General features: G+C 37.0%; 1 protein-coding gene across 1 annotated transcript; it reads left to right on the forward strand.

Moving 5' to 3' along the window:
• Positions 1 to 1332: 1332 nt before the first annotated feature.
• plekhn1 (pleckstrin homology domain containing, family N member 1) lies at positions 1333 to 16792 on the forward strand. Its single transcript, XM_055188735.2, has 16 exons — positions 1333 to 1546; positions 3335 to 3425; positions 3512 to 3673; positions 6176 to 6256; positions 6740 to 6830; positions 8796 to 8929; positions 9289 to 9441; positions 11749 to 11829; positions 11917 to 11992; positions 12167 to 12312; positions 12417 to 12575; positions 14052 to 14285; positions 14413 to 14574; positions 14842 to 15063; positions 15181 to 15241; positions 15930 to 16792. Exons 1-16 carry the CDS (start codon positions 1473 to 1475, stop codon positions 16112 to 16114), a joined length of 2112 nt encoding a protein of 703 aa, XP_055044710.2. The 5' UTR covers positions 1333 to 1472; the 3' UTR covers positions 16115 to 16792.
• The last annotated feature ends 1193 nt before the right edge of the window (positions 16793 to 17985 follow it).

Here is a 17985-nt window from a genome sequence, read left to right on the forward strand (position 1 = left end):
AAAAAAGTTTTTTCACCTTAAAAAGTTAAAAACAGCTTTCATTTTTATATTGTATGTTTAGTTTCTCATTATTCACACTTAATGTCATTATTCAAATTAAATTTGTGTGCAAAACAATACTTTTACACATCTACAGTTTGTTAATTTGCTTATAAAATAAGATTTTATTTGAACCATAACAATAAAATAAGAATAAATCTGTGATTTTATGTATTATACGCAATTCTGTATAAAATATTACACAAAAAACCCAGCCATTGCACTGTAAAAAGTGTTTTAAGTTAGATTAACTTAAAAATTACTTGATAAAAAATTGGTATTACCTAAAAAAAATTTTACATTTCCCACTTTAAATGATTTTAAAGTGTTACCAACTGAAGTAATTTTTAAAAAGCTTTTTACCTCAATTTTTTGAAAAAAAATAAAATAAAATTTTTAAAGTATGAAGTAATTTTTTTAAGTAGATCCAACTTGTACTTTTCACAGTGTGGGTTAAATTATATTAAAATGTTTATATCTGACCACTGTAAAAAATACTTTGCTGCCTTAAAATTTTTTGTTAAATCAACTCAGATTTACAAGTCATGTCAACAGAGATGAGTTGTCACAACTTATAAAATATAGTTGAGAAAAGTCAACTTAATTTTATAAGTTATAACAACTCACCTGTAGTTATAACAACTCATCTCTTGTCAAGATAAATAATAGTAAGTTGAAATTAATTATAAATCTGAGTTGATTCAACAAAAAAATTTAAGGCAGCAGTGTAGATTGAATTACAACCCAATGGGTTCATCCCTTTTGCTTGATTGCTGGGTATATACTTTATATAATATTTTAGCTTATTTTAATTTATTTAGCTGATTCTCATTTAATTCTGCATTCACATTAGAATTCAGATCAAATAAGAACTAATTTTAACAAATTGGTTCTGAATAAAAAATACACACATTGCTTTAAAATACTGATTACTTTAAAAACACAGTACAAAAACAAACAACCACAAGCTTTTTAGCCATCTTAACTGCATTAATTATTTTGGGTGCAAACAGCAATCACCCTCTATTCGGAGGATGTCCATGTCCAGACATGTTTGTAGTGCCACACCACCGGGCTCCATTCAGCCCTTAATACTCTTTCATCATGTGGTCAAGCATTCAAATCAATGCCATTTGTCCACTATTAGGTGTGAAAAACTACACGTCCCCCTTTGTCATTTAGGCTTTATTTAGTGAAGGCATCTCAGGCAGAAGGTGTGAATTTCATTGCTCGGCCCCTCCCCACACACCTCACCGTATCTCCTCCCACCGACACACTCCCTGTGTTATTCACTCCTCTCTCATGCGTCTGCTGGATCAGTATCAGTCTCGCCGCTCTCGTACACACACGCGCTCGCTCCACACAGATTGGATTACACTGAGGATCGATCTACTACTTCATCAAGAAGACACGCACACTTTCCCAGGATCAACATGGGGAGTAGTATGTCATGTGTCCCCCAGCACAACTTTAGGTTTTCCAGCAAGAGTTTTATACGCAGGAACAGGTAAGAGAAACTACTTATACAGAGATATTGTAATTTTAAGTATTAAGGATGTAAGGTATTGATATTTCACAGGCAAATGTGAGTTTGGTGTCATGACTGGAGAGACTGAGTATTATATTTGCTGTATATACACATAATAGTAAATCTAATATATATTTCTACAATTAAATTTAGGCATTAAGCAGATGTTTTGTAATTAAACAAATGAAAAGTATAATGAAGTGATTCATCTAAAGAAAGCATATAATATAAACTTATAAAGTTGCAACAATCGCTAGAGTTAAAGATTATATGGTTTTTAATATAGAAAGTATTTACTGTCAAATATGCATTTAAGCTGTTTTGAATATTGTGCGATACGGTTGCTCACTGTAAAAATGATGTCAAATCAATATATATATATTTATGTTACTTTAACTTAACAAATTAAGTTAAACAATTTCAACTTGTTTTTATAAGTTATGTCAACTTGCAAGTCAAAACTTCCAAAACCAAGTTGTTTTAACAGTGTATGATCATAATTCGTACACAGTATGTATTTGTACATACAGTATAAATATAGTGATCACACACACGCACACACATCAGATAAACATGATGAACAGGAGCTTAATTCAGTGGTGTAATGATGCTGTCTGTAAATCTCATTAGCTCAGTGTCAGTATCTCAGTTCCCAGGCTTTACTGATACACTCATCTGCTAAAGTGTAATGAAGTTAGACCACATCTATTTCCAGTGTAGCCTTTAAGGCAGGGAAGAGCTCTCACGTTTCTTGGGATTTCGAGAGAATTGTGTTTATCCTACATGGAAAGTAACGCTATTGTGATTAAACTGTAACTGACAGTGATCTTTTGCTGCTAACTCTTCTATTTGTCAGTAAAACCTGCAGTTGGCCTACTTTAAAACAGATTTTGTCTCTTTTCTCATGTGTCTGGTTTGCATACGCTCTGAAAGCAAGTTATTGGGTTTAGAGTCCCAGATCATAAAAAAGGCTTTGTGTTTTTACAGCGATTAGATCAGATCAGAGTTCATCCTAACCGGCCCTTTTAAAAGCCCTACGCCTATCAGATTTTAAATCCAAACGATTAGTGGCGTTTTTAATGACAACTGAGGAAAATCGTTCATTTGGCACCTGCTTTCTCACATGCACTCCAAACTTGCACTTCTATTTTACGAGCATGTTCTGTGTGCCTACAACCTGAATGAATTCTCCGGATGCCAAACATGTTCATCACAGAGCCCTAGTAAATCACCGATACTTCCCATCATTGTCTGCATGAATGCGCCCAGTGTTGTTATGCTAATCGCATTCAAAGCAGAGACAGATTTAACAAAGAGAGAAGAAAAACGCGAAGCTGTCTTCCAAGTTGACGCTGACTTCCTTCGCTTATCGCTGCGCAGGAAGATCTTCATTATATAGATCTGACACTAATGATTATAAATGAGGGTCACGGGTAACAAAAGACATTTCATGAGCTGAGCATTGTGGTTTGTAACATAAGCTTTATTGTTCCTGCCCTTTAAATGCTGCACAGACAGATGTAAAACCGATATGTTGTGCCAGCTAAGGGGCAACTGAGAAAGAATGGACATGTATGGTGATGTAATCTTTTGTGTGAGACACTAGTTAGCTGAATCTCCTCAGACAGCTTGACTCAGGTCAGAGTAATTAACGGATCATTCTGAGTCAAGATAACCCTGATGTGGGGTCACTTGTTGCTTTTTTATGCTGTAACCTTAACAAGCGTGGCGTTTGACTAATAAGCAAGGTCTCTGTTTTCCGAGCAGCAGCCGTTTGTTCCGGAAAAAGTATCCGCAGGAAGGGCAGGAAAAGTCTAACAGCATCATCAACATTCTCTGCACCGTCACCCCTAGGAAGGTGAGGAATTTTTCACGTATTATAAGGAGCATGTGGAAGAGTGAAGCTCTTACATGAATTTAACATTTAACACTGTGTTGATACAGGAAATGTCACCCAAGGATCTTCAAACTATTGAGAATATCAAATGGGACCCTCCCTTCCACTACGATCCCATCAGCGGATGGAAAAAGAGCAGCATCAATGTCAAAAACTACGGCAGAATGATTCACAGCTCCAAAGTCCGTTTTCGCTTCCTGCACTGCCAGGTAGGAATGAAATCATACTTGACATAGTTAACATACACTGACATAAAAAGTATTTGGCCACAGGTTCAAATATAGGACTTGACAAGCAAAATATTTCGCAAAAAGCTTTACATGAATTACATTACATAAATATACACTGTAAAAAATATGGTGTGGGTACGTCCTAGGCACACCTTTGTGAACTTCAAGAGAACTGACTTCATAGGGATAGTTCATACAAAAATGAAAATTTTGAAAAATTCCAAAATAAAAAATTTGGGAAAAAAGAAACATATTTGTAATCAAGCAGGAAGCACGAGCACCATTAAATTCCATTTAGTAGGAAAAGTAGGAAAAAATACAATGGAAGTCAATGGTGCTCCAAAATTGTTTGGTTACACACTGCAAAAAATATTTTCAAGGAAAAAAATTCTTAGTATTTTTGTCTTGTTTTCAGTAAAAAAATATCTAAAAATTCTTACATTAAGATGCTTTTTTGATGCGCAAAACGACCCAAGAAAATAAGTCTAGTTTTTAGACCAAAAATATCATCAACCTTGAACATTTTTCTTAAACACTAAATTCAAGAACAATTCAAGAAAGATTTGCTTACCCCATTGGCAGATTTTTTGCTTGTTTTATGCACAAAATCACTTAAATTTCATATTTTTGGTCTAGAAACTAAACTTATTTTCTTGGGTCTTTTTGCTCATCAAGAAAAAGCATCTTAATTTAAGAATTTTTAGTTATTTTTACTGAAAACAAGAAAAAAATACTAAGAATCTTTTCCTTGAAAATAATTTTTTGCAGTGCAAACATTGCCTAAAATATCTTTCTTTATGTTCAGCAAAACAAATAAATGTATACAGATTTGTAACAACTTGAGGATAAGTAAATAATGACAGACGTTTAATTTATGGGTGAACTATCACTTTAAATGTCCAGTATAATGTCCTTGTTATTGGAAAATGGCTTGGAAAGTTTAAGAAAAAGTTTAGCATAATATATCCGCAGATGCCACCTGGTCTGATGTTTGTTTTTAATGCATGTGGACACTTTAAAATATAAGTGAAGTGTCTTATTTGTGGCACTGCATATCCCAATCAAACTATTTGGCCAACAAATATTTTGAATAATTATTCCTGCACTCCCAGGAAAAAAGTGTCAGTAAACATTTTCTTGATATTTTTGTCTTGTTTTCAGTAAAAATATCTAAAAATTCTTAGGTCGAGATGCCTTTTCTTGATGAGCAAAACGACTCAAGAAAATAAGTCTAGTTTTTAGACCAAAAATATCAATTTTTGTGAATAAAACAAGCAAAAAAATCTGCCAATGGGGTAAGCAAAAAAATCATGAAACTTTTTCTTATACACTAAATTCAAGAAAAATTCAAAGAAATTTGCTTACCCCATTGGCAGATTTTTTTTGCTTGTTTTATGCACAAAATCACTTAAATTTGATATTTTTGGTCCAAAAACTACTCTTGGGTCGTTATGCTCATCAAGAAAAAGCATTGTAATTTAAGAATTTTTTGATATAATTTTACTGAAAACAAGACAAAAATACTACGAATTTATTTTCTTGAAAATCTTTTTTGCAGTGTAGTGTAAGTTTCAGTCCGATCTATCAATAAGCGCCTATTTTATGACATGATTAACACGATTCTAAGCAGCTGTGATGGCCATTACTCATCATCATATATGAGCTAACACACAGTAAACAGGTGAATGTTACAGGATGTCGTACGCTGCTTGAATGAAGCTCTGTTAGAATGACGTCCGTTTATTTGCTGATTAATTTTTGCGGGGAGTACAGAGCGTGTCAGGGCACGCTGAGATGGGTGCTGTTGAAATGGCTCAGAGACAGAGAGAGATTACCTGGGGCAGAAGTGTTCTGATCAAACCACAGATAGATCGCACACAGTCTCTGAAGCGTGGGAATCGCATTCAGTTTGATACTATGAGGTCATTGCCGGAAAAGAAATAAGTGGGAATGTGAAGCAACGAAAGCGAAAAACCCCTATAAATAAGGAAAAATCATATGAGGGTGGGGTTAAGAAGAACAAACTGTACAAGAAAAGTTACCTAACAGTATTTTTGTTGTTAGCATGTCCTGTAACTTGTGGTAAAGCAGAGTCCCGGATCAAAGAAAGGAAATGAGCTGGCCGAAATAAATCAATGTCAGTGGTTTTACACTAAGCCAAGAGATTTTAGAGCAAACACGCAGTGCTCAGAAATATTGACAATGCTTACACAATTGCATTCAGCAACTGTTACAGGAGACTGTTCACCAAATATGCTTTAGCAGACACATTTATCCACAGCGACACAGATATTTCTATATGACCTGTACTACTAAAGAATAAAGTAATGCAAAGATATTTTTTTTAAACACTGACTAAAGGAAAGAGTTTACCAGAGTTTAATCTCTTAGTGTTATTCAAGTTTATAAGGAGGAAGATTAACACAGGATCATCTATGATTGTGTTGGTACTGAAGTAAAGGAATGCGTCTCTATTCTCAGGATGTGCATAACTGCTATCTGGACCTGTTTCAAACACACCTTCATTTCGTCTCCAACAACACAACTGGACTCACATACCAGGTAAAAGATACTTTGCATAACATCTATTCATTCACAATAAACACCACAAACAATGCATACCTCAGGTCAAAACATAAACGACCTCCAAATATGTCAATGCTTGTATCATTGCCTTAGGCAAGAGCCAACGCTGAGAGGCTTTTGAGTCATAGAAGCGGAAATGATTTTGGGCCTTTATGGTTATGATATAATAAACGTATGCTAAAAATGTATGCATTTCGTAAAATCGGTCTCTTTCTGATGTGATGACCTGTACTTTATTACTATATCTGTGATAATGCTTATATTTGCGCGTCAATGGGAGTCAATGTTCATTTTTGCTAATGGAGCGTTGTGCAATACTGTTTAAGTAACAATCGCTATCAGTAGCAGAAGTGCAAAGTCTAAAACTCATTATTTATTTAGATATTAAAATTAAACTGTCAAATAAAAACGCAAACTACATATTATTAAACTTACTGTTATTTGTTTTTGGGAATACAGGGGACGCTTCCACTTAAAGAGCTCACTATTTGCAAACTGCAGGACAGGAACAGCTTTGGTGATCCGCAGGAATTTGCATTCCAGATAAACGGTGAGTGTGCTTGATAATTCACCGGTGTACAGGCAAAGAAAACAAGGAAAGAAACACAAGATAAAGAGATAGGGAATTTGTTTGTGGAGATATTATATAGGTGACCCTGTGAAATCCAGGCTGAAGTCTCATAAAAAAGGAAACCAAGGCGATTTCAAAACACCAAAATCCAATTTTACGGAGAAAAGTTGGTGTTGAATGATACATTCCCACATGGTTTGCCTTAAAGCATATTAAAAACACCACATAGACATATAAACAACAATAAAACTTAATTTTCACCACAGGAGGACTTTATATGTAGGATGGTTTTATAAACAGTAAATCATGAAAATGACTTTAGTTGGTTTTTCATAGGCAGGACCAAATATTCGATCAAGTTTCTTTTTCAAATTATTTTATTTCTTTAAAGAGAACATATCATGAAAATTTGACTTTTTCCATGTTTAAGTGCTATAATTGTGTCCCCAGTGCTTCTATCAACCTAAAAAATGTGAATAAGATCAACCCAGTAACTTAGTTTTGGTAAACCATTCTCTGCAAGCATGTGAAAAAACGAAATTTGTGAAATATGGCACCCCCTGTGATGTCAGAAGGGGATTATACTGCCCCTTAATCTGCACTATCCAACCACAGCACTGCCATTTAGTGCAGAGATCAGCTCCTTTGGATTTAAAAGGACACTCCCAAAACAGCACATTTTTGCTCACACCTACAAAATGGCAATTTTAATATGCTATAATAAATTATCTATATGATATTTTGTGCTAGAACTTTACATACGTACTCTGGAGACACCAAATATTTATTTAACATCTTAAAAAAGTCTTGTGAAATGTCCCCTTTAAAACCGTATATATACAGGAAATTGAATCATTGTTTATTCCAACTCTTGGTGCTCTAAATGACTTTGAGGGTAGAATTTTTGACTCTTTAACAACAAACAAACAAACGTTGGGTGACACATGCATCGTAAACTTATCCAAACCACTTCCCATGCACGGACATTCCAGACGTTCAAAAGCACTGAGCCAAACCAAGGCTAACTCGAGCCTCCTCCATTTGCCGCAAGTCAAAGGAGGGTAAAATTGTCTTTTTCGAGTCCACCCTTGTTATATGACAGGTGCGCTTGAACTCACTCAGCTGGAGAAATACGAGGGTCCTTTCCCTTTTCGTTTATGCCACAGTTAAACTACCACACATTCCAGAGCAGTGGACCTTAACACGTCAAGTTTACTTTTAAAATCTTTACGACATGTTTACTTTATTGGTTTGTCATAATGAGCAATCCACAAAACGTTTTCCCAAAATGTATAAAGCTCACGACTCACGAGTCATTTTGGCTGTGATTAAATTAAAAGGAATCCAAGCTGAACCATTTCTGATGCTAAATCCCATGAATCCTCTTATTTAACACTGTTTTAGATCAAATCCGATTTTACAGCGATATCCTTCACGTCATAAACCTCTTTTGGATTGATGCGGGTTAAAGAGATGACATCAAAGAAGTGATAAGACCTCACATCTATGCATTCTGAGATAATGACCAAACCTTACACACACACGCGCGCAAATGCCTAAAAACACATCTTACAGGAACTGACTCTTCAGGGCAGGTCTAAGTAGCTGATATCTCTACTGATAAAAGTCAAAATGCGGGCCTGATAAAAGAAAGATTCCAGATTTGATGCATTCTTTCAGAATGGCTTATCTCTGCACAACTCCTTTACTACAAATGCATGGCATGCTGTAATGGGAAAAGCTCTTTCTGTCAAGGGTCAGAAATGCCACAAGATCCAAAATGACATTTTGACGTAAAACAGACTCGGAGTCTTATAGTGCAATGTTTGATACTACAGCACAAAATATTCAGCAACCTGTTAACCGCGCATAACAAGATCCAGATGGTCACTGGTCATGTGCTCATCTGACCTAACCTCTAACCCAAGTCTTTGACCTTTGCAGGGGTCAGCTTAAATCCTATCATCGTCTACTGCTCAACAGAGGAGGAGATGAACAACTGGTTCGGCCTTTTGAAAGAACAAATTGAGGCCAATGGTGGCAATGCAATCGTAGAAGAAAGATACGCTAGAATCAAGGTAATAAATTCGCTTAATCTGAATGACCTGCTTTTACAGTCCTGGTTGTGCATATGACTGTAGTGAAATTAAACATGTTATAAAAGAGGTGCTAGTGTGACTAATGTTGACTATTGTTCTCCAGTAAGATTTCATAAAAAGGTGTGGTTTCTTTTGTGGTCACCTAAGTTGGATTTTAAAAGGCATGTGTTATGACTCACGGCACTGTTGCAGTATATGAGGTCAATGAGTGAAACATCTACATCCCTTAATTACTCGAAAACATGCAATCGAGCAAGCAATGGATTTCTGTGAAATCCAGATCTGCTCCTTTATTTCTCCCGTTTCATGACTTAAATTTAGTATGGCTTTTTTTAAAGGTGCAGTGTTCGGAGGAGACCACGATAGGAAAGGAGGAGTTGAGGAACTCGATCAGTAAAGAGCCCATCTATGAATGGGAAGGCTCTCAACGTGAAAGTCTGGGGCCTATCACATACGTCACTAAAGTAAAACTCCAGCACATGCCGTGTCAGGTAAGACCTATCCAGAATGTTCTCACCATTAATGAAAAATTACATTATTTTTGAAGGTTCAAATGATGGCCTTTTCATTGGTTTAAGTGGAGCTTCAATGTTTTAAATCTCTTAATTACTTTAAAGACCAACGTTTAAATAGCTACTTATATATTTTTATGTCATTATGGGCCTTTTATTCTAATTATGGATGGAGATAATATTACAGTAAGTGTCAGGCCTCCCTTCTGTCCTTACCGTGACCTCACTGTATAGTACATACTGCGGCATTGCGCAACTAGTGCCGTTTAATGTTTGACAGCCCTATGAAAGTGTTTGCATGAGGGAGGGTCTCAATTCACTTCAATGCTTTCTTGAATGGTGCGAAGCGAAGCTCAGTTTACATTCAGGGTTACTAAACTCTGGGCTGGTCACTTTCAAAACCACTCATTAGTCAAAGTCGGCCTGCATGGTTTCGAGAAGTCTCCTTGAACTGACAGCATACGAACACAAAGCACAGCAGTGTAGACTACGGGAGCGTAATGTAATCAAATATCCGAACCTTTTCCCAGAGAGCGAGAGGGAGGAAGGGCGAGCAAAATGATAGTTCTCCTTAAGATGACTGTGAAAAGTATCAGCTAGTGAACAGGGTGTGTAAACCAGTTGCCTTCTTCAAGCACTAACTTGACTCACCCAACAGCTGTCCTTAAACACACCCTGAGTCAAAGCGAGAAATATAGGAAATCACTGCTTTAAAAAATGGCTTGCAAAGCGATTGAGATTTCAATGTTGTTAACGTTAGCAAATGCATTAGTTAACATGAACTAAAAAATTAGCAATATAGATTCTCAGTATTTATTTATTTTTGTTAAAGTCAGGGTGCATGATTTTTGAAAAAACACTTTGGAGTCAGGCCGACAACCAAAACACACTTGTAGCCAATCAGCAATAAAGGGCGTGTCTTATAACAGACATCATTGCCTGGGTTGCGTATGTGTGGGGTGGGTCTATCAAAAAGAAGGTCCAGATTCTATTGGGGTAGGGGCGTGTTTTTTATTAGGTGATTTCAAATGTCAACATTGGCTTTAAGAGATCATGCACCCCGCCTTTAAAGTCCCTGTAAATTCAGATATTAAATGTGTTTTGAGTTTGTGACACCACAGATGAATGTGTTTTTAACCACTTAACAAATTATGAATGATGAATAAACACAAAGTAAATAAAATAAGTTATAAAATCTGGGAAAAATAGGCACAGCTCTCGAGCAATGGGGGCGTGTCCGCTGTCTGCGCTGAAACCACGCCCACTCACAGGAAAGCTGCCATACCTCTCTACTTTCAAAAGCAGCTGCAACCTGAATGGATGTTCCAATTGTTTTAGGGACACGGCCATGCGCGGTGGGTCATTGAGCCCCCGTTTGAGCCCCCAAGTGCGTCATTGAGCCCCCATTTTAACCCTGCCGAATAATCCTGAACTCAAAAATGGTGAAAAGCTGACTCTGCAATTCAATACTACATTGTAGCAATATACTGCAAAAAAAAATACTTTCTTACTTAGTATTTTTGTCTTGTTTTCAGTAAAAATATCTAAAAATTCTTAAATCAAGATGTATTTTCTTGATGAGCAAAATGACTAGAAAATAAGTCTAGTTTTTACACAATTACACTTAAATTGTATATTTATTGTCTAAAAACTAGACTTATTTTCTTAGGTCATTTCGCTCATCAAGAAAATACATCTTGATTTAAAGCAACACTATGTAGTTTCCATGTAAAAATGACTTACAGCTCCCCCATGTGGTTGAAAAGCGCAACAGTGCCTGGTATCAGACACTCTTCTGCAGACAGGGGAGGGGCGGGGCTGTGTTTCCTACCCTCCACCGCCACTTTCAGAGTGTGCTTGTAGCAGCTAGGAGGCTGCTCAGGTTGCAGCAACAGTACAATTTGTCCAGTTAAAAGTTGTTCTATCATTGAAATAATTTTAGAGACATTATTTAAAGGTAAAAAAAACTACATAGTGTTGCTTTAAGAATTTTTAGATATTTGTTTTTTGTACCGAAAACAAGACAAAAATACTAAGTAAGAAAGTTATTTTTTGCAGTGTACATGCCTAACATTTATAATGTGTTTAGAAAATTTTCAAGATTGACTTTATAGGGACTTTAATGTTTATTAATGCCAAAACAATTGTTCATTCATGTAAGTTCATTGTGCTGAAATTAACATGAAAAGATTTATAAATGCTATAGAAGTATTGTTCATTGTTAGTTATTGTTACGTAATATATATTAATTAATGTTAACACGTTCGCTCTTATTTTTGCTCACAGGAGCAGTATGACCGGTTGCTGGTGATGTACCCTAACTATCTGATCATTTTATCAGAGGAAAGTGATGGCCTCTTCTACAAGGTAAATAAAAACCTAAATCCCGCCTCAAATGTTTTAAACAAAGCAACAGCATTCTAATGTCGAAAATAATCTTGAATGTTTTTGCAGGGAAAGCTTCCTCTTAACATGATAACAGTAACAACACCCTGCCAGGACATAAAGCCCAACACGTTTATGATTGAAGGTAAGTTTACAATCCTACAAATCAGTTTTTTTATAACAGGATGTTACTGTACTTGGCAAGATCTTATATGTGCCATAAAATCAAGTTTGAATAGTTAGTATATTATTCATGCTGTTTCCTGTTTCTGCACATATGCACGTTTCTAACCCTAATGCTTGTTGGTTTCGTTGTTAGGGAAACTGATTAATCCCATCGTCGTGTCCTGTCCCGTTAAGAGCGAGTTCAACGACTGGATCCGGTATTTAAAAAATGCTGACGTCCCCATCCTGAGCCCACCTCCCCCCGTCTATGACATAATTTACACTCCAACACAGAAACAGGTGAGCACATCCACAATAAAAATTTAAAGGATGCAATGGTGTAAAACCCTCAAGGTTGCATGTTAATGCTGTGAGATATTCACTCTCATCTCTGTTATTCTCAGGCCCCCGAATTTGACAGGTGGAGCGGCAGCAGCCGAGAAGCCGCCGACCCGCATCCGCCAATCCGCTTGCAAGCTCAAGACAAGCGCAGATCCCGAGAGCTCCAGCTGCCCGCTAGTGATGACAACTCTGTTTCCCCCGGTTACACCGAGCCTCTTTGCGTAAGTGCCTGTCACAGTCTGGACCCATTAACATCAAGCTGTGAACATGAGATTTGCCCAGCTGCAACGTGCTATTATAAGGAAACTAGTTTTTTTAAGTGAATTGTGCTACTCTGTTTGATTGATATTCTGTAGACATTTGTTGTGAAATCCGGTGATGTCGTGGTTATCCGCAGATTTACAAGAAGTTGTGTCACCACATTATTCATCAAAGTGACTCGAGTGTTTATTTTAATGGAGCAGCACACACGTGGTTGTGAACAAGATGGAATGTGTTGCATCTGAACTGTTAATAATTAACTTGTGTCTACACCATCAAAATGACTTTAGAGGATTAGTACCGAACACTGACTTTATAAACATCAAACATTCTCAAAAATTATATATATAAAAAAAATTCAAAATTTATCCTTCAATGCATTCTTTAATTATTTAACCATCAAACTTAAAGGGACACTCCACTTCACATAGTCCCTAAAATAGTCCCCAGCTATTGAAAGTTACTAAGGGGGCTATTTTCAGCTGCTGCGTAATAACATTGCGCCTCGTGCAGCGATGTTACAGCAGCAAAGTCCTTGATTATTACGCCAGAAAGAGAGTATAGTTCCTAGCCATATCTGCCTAGAAAATTGCAACTTTATTTTTCCGTCGGTCTTAGTACACGATGTAATAACAGAAGAGTCAAGTTTTAAGTAGGAAAAATATCCAAACTCTTTGGTTTATTTTTTAAAGGTGCAGTGTGTAATTTTTAGAAGGATCTCTTGACAGAAATGCAAAATAATATACAAAACTATATTATCAGGGGTGTATAAAGACCTTTAATAATGAACCGTTATGTTTTTATTATCTTAGAATGAGACGTTTTTATCTACATACACAGAGGGTCCCCTTACATGGAAGTCGCCATTTTGTGCCGCCATGTTTTTTACAGAAGCTCTAAACGGACAAACTTGTTTATTAAGTTGTCTCCAATGATGACATGTTTGTCCTGTGTCGGCTACCGTAGCTTCTCTATGCGTTTCAAAAGCAAGGGGTGAGCAGTGGACTGAGTTGTTGGTTGCAATTTGCAACCTCACCACTAGATGCCGCTTAATTTTACACACTGCACCTTTAAAGCGCGATGCTAATGGTCTAATCAGATTCAATGGATTATGCTAAGCTATGCTAAAAGTGGTAGCGCCAGACCCGGAGATCAGCTGAATGAATTTCAACACGGTAAAAATCAAATGTTTAACTATAGGGGAGCTGAAAAATTAGCTTATTTAAAAAAAAAGTGGAGTATTTATGTTATAAGAGTGCAGTTGTGGCCTAATGGTTAGAGAGTCGGAACCTGAAAGTTGCCGTTTCCCTCCCTCCTTATTTATTTAACACGGACAGACCATGCTCACAGACAACATGCACGGTTAAGTTCTTTCTGTATTTTGAAAATATTTGCAATTAAAATCATATCGTCTTTTGTGCTGTCTCTTCCTACAGTTCATATCAAGCAGGCCCACCTCCACAGACACTCAATACTCTGCTCATCTGGGCATCCGGAGCAGCAGCTTCTCCCATGCCAGACCCACACCAGGCCACCGACCCGTATCGCTCCATAACTCCTCCCCCTCACAGTCATCATACCTGTCCACAGAAGGGCCAATGTCACCGGTTTACAACACGCCCTACAGCAATGGCCCCGTTCAACGAGTCGAGAAAGCCCCACTAGTCACGGTAATTTGATCTTTAACAGTTTTGGCTTTAAAAGCGGTATGCAAATTACACCTCTGAAATTTGCATATTGTTCATTCATAGTTCAGGAGCAGACATGCATAACATATAAATGTCTTCTTTTGTTCAGTCAAACAGCTGGAGCACACCGCAGACATCTGGCAGACACCAGCTCTTAGTTCCCCACCGGCACTCAGACCTCGTCACCAACCGAAAACCTCTCTCGCCCCTTTATGATGACCCCAGCACCCCCGGAATGTATCCTCTGGAGGAGAATCCTGCTCAGGCCTCGGTAAGTGGGTCAGGTTATCAGATCTGCTCTCTCAGTTTACATCAGTGACCAAACACACACCAAAACAAGGTTGAGCTTACCATGGAAAGTCCCCACAGACTACATGGTTTATTGATTGCTCCAGATGCATAATGAAAAAGGTAGCTGAGCGAATAAGCTTTACGCGCATGCACGACTGCTGTGCTCAACTTCTACAAGTTTACACTTGCAGCCAAATAGATCAGGTGCTATCTTCTAATTGCACATCTATATTTTCTTGTTAAACAGCATTCGTCCCGAAGCTCCATTGAGCAATCGTACCCCCCTCTCCTTCCTTCCTCATTCCGACTGCGCACTCCTCCCCTCGGGCGGAAAAACAGACAAAGCCCGGCACAGGACCCTGAGGTGGCCAACAGCCAGTGGTCGGAGGAACTTCGTGCCCAGGCTGTTTCAAGGTTAAAGATATTGCCTGCACCAAACCGACAGACAGGACATAACCACATCTCTCAGGTAACCCTCAAAATTAACAAGCTAGTGTAACTAAGATGGGCTGAACTGCTATTGCAAACAACATGCAGATCTGATCTATACTAAATAACTAACTCCATGTTATGTTATCTTTCACAGAGAGGTTTCTCAGGACATACAGTCATGGAGACGCAGCAGATGTCTTACAGTTACTCACTAGGTGAGAATTTTTAGCATGTTTAAGAGTTACGGCACAATGGCACACAGATATATATGTTTCACTGACATAGATACAGAACGAGATATGCTAGATGTGCGCCTAGTTTTGCAACAAGACCTACAGGTAGATCATAATTTATTTTAATAGACTAATTTGTCAATTTCTTATGCGTCTCCGAAGGAAATAATAGACTGGAACGATTTCCCACGCTCTTGTGACAGAGCTAATAGGATGGTTTTAGGATGACCTTTGTCACCGCACGCACACGTTTTTGTTGGGTGTGGAGGCTCAGGCACAGACATCAGAGACAGGCAGGATATGGCAATAGAAAGTGCATGTGAAGGGCCATGTGAGTGTGTAACGCAGGCTGTTTTAAATGCCAGCACTGCAGGTGGCACATGAAGGAAAGGCGAGTGAAAGGAAAGAATGACCGCTGTGAGTGATTTAAAGCTCACAAGTGCAAGATCCTGCGAGACTTCAAAGACCTTCAAGTGCAAAACCTAGATACATTAGATCTCACATCTTAAATTAGGACATGAAGTTTAGATGGCTTAGATTACTGACTTTATATCTGATTTAAAGCATGCATTTTATCACATTCAACATCAACATAGATTAAAAAGCATCATAAGCAATCATTTAAAGGGAATAAAATGAACTAAATTATTTTTTTTCTTGCTACTCACAGATGACAACGCTTACCTTCAGCCAGTAGAACCGGATGACCAGGAAATGGACTATGATAACATTTGGGAGTTTGAGCAGGATAATGGGATGATTCAGCCGCTGCCTGGAACTTCACCGCACCGGACACCGGCTTACTACGGAGCTCGAGGCCTGGGTGCTATGACAACACAGCAGAGATGGTCATAAAAGAGTACAATGGGTTCATGCCCGTCCGGACTTGCACACATAGCAGACTAATCAAAGCCACGCACAAACACAATGGGCATGCCTTTACCGGGATCCAGCATGCCCAAGTAAATGGCACATTCACAGCTTATTTACACGTGAATTATTCTGCACACACAATTTCAGTTGTTTTGAGGTGATGGTTTAAGACTGCTGTACTAGATTTAATATTAAATCCTGCTGTATGCATTCATTCAGGTGATATTTATGTAAATCTGAAAAAAATAGTTGTCCATTTTTTCAAAAGGTAGCATTTGGGAGATTTGCATTTAGTTTTGGATACTGGAGTCCTGTTAACTTTTACATATTGTAAGTACAGATTTTCAACCAAATGTAAATATATTGTTCTTTCTTATTTAAATGTATTTTAATTAAATTTAAGTTTATATATTTGCTGACATTTTTATTATTGTTAATATTATTATATTTTAGTATGATTTTCTACTATATGTTAAATCAGAAAAAGACTTTTTTTCTGTAGTGGTTGAAGTTGTTTCTAAACAGTGTCGAAACACAGCTGTAACTCTCCATCTGAAATTTGTTAATATAAAAGTGTGGTTTATTTTTCATTTGGAGTGATTTTTCTATTTAATAAAATAAGTTCTGAAGACCTGTGCCATGTCATTTTGTGTAACTTTTTTACTATATTCTTTACAGTGGGGTTTGATTTAGCATAGACAAACAAATAGATTCAAACTATTGTCATATTAAGTTTAAAGTAAAAGAGTGTTGGGAACGGTGTGCACTGTGGATCACGAAAAACTCAGCACCCTGTATATTAGCCATGCTGTTGCCTTTATCACAACCTTCTGATGCCACCTGCTGGTAACAATCAAAAGTGCAAAGTTAATGTCATCAAAATAATAAATTCCTTAGGAAAGGAAGTCTAGCAAATACTTTGAACTTGACCTTCTATTAAACCCTTAGAATATATATATATACATAATAATTAAACACAGCACAAACTCATGTGATGTGCAATATATATATATATATATATATATATATATATATATATATATATTAGTGATGCACCGATGTATCGGCCGCCGATATTTATCAGCCGATTTTTGATGAATTTGAAACCATCGGCATATCGGCAATAGCACGAGAAAGGCCGATACCGATTGTTTATTAATTAACTGCATAAAGAAATCCATTATATGTAAAAAAAAAATGAGTTAATGTTGTTTATCAAATAAATGCTGAATAGCAAAAACCACCTTTGAAGGTTGTCATGCTGTCTTATTATATTTGTTTTAATTTGTGCCTCTCTTATTATGTTGGTCAGTTGAATGTTAATTAGATCCAATCCATGTTCAGTAAAAATAATTTGATGCAGAAATAAACTAGCTAATAGACCAACTGTATAGTATTGTATACAACGGTTTAATATCGGTATCGGCATCGGTATCGGCCAGAAGTTGTCTGTTTAAATCTGCATCGGTATCGGCCCAAACAAATCCTATCGGTGCATCCCTAATATATATATATATATATATATATATATATATATATATATATATATATATATATACTCCCAAGGTTTTTTTTCTCCTAGGACTTTTATTCCTCCTGGCTAAAAAAGTCAGGAGTTTTTGTCTCCTAAGTTTTTTTCAACCCCGGGGAGTCAGCCAACATTGGCTTAACTTAGCACCCTCTTCTATACATTACATTATCAACATGCTCGCTTGTAAAGCTTATTCATAGCCGCTGTATTTTGCTATCTATGCTGTCTGTCGATTTTCATGTGTTTTCCCCTGCTTCTATTAATGTAAAGCTGCTTTGATACAATTACCTATATTGATAAGCGCTATATAAATCAAATTGAA

Source organism: Misgurnus anguillicaudatus, chromosome 13 (assembly GCF_027580225.2).
Source record: "Misgurnus anguillicaudatus chromosome 13, ASM2758022v2, whole genome shotgun sequence".
NCBI lineage: Eukaryota > Metazoa > Chordata > Actinopteri > Cypriniformes > Cobitidae > Misgurnus > Misgurnus anguillicaudatus.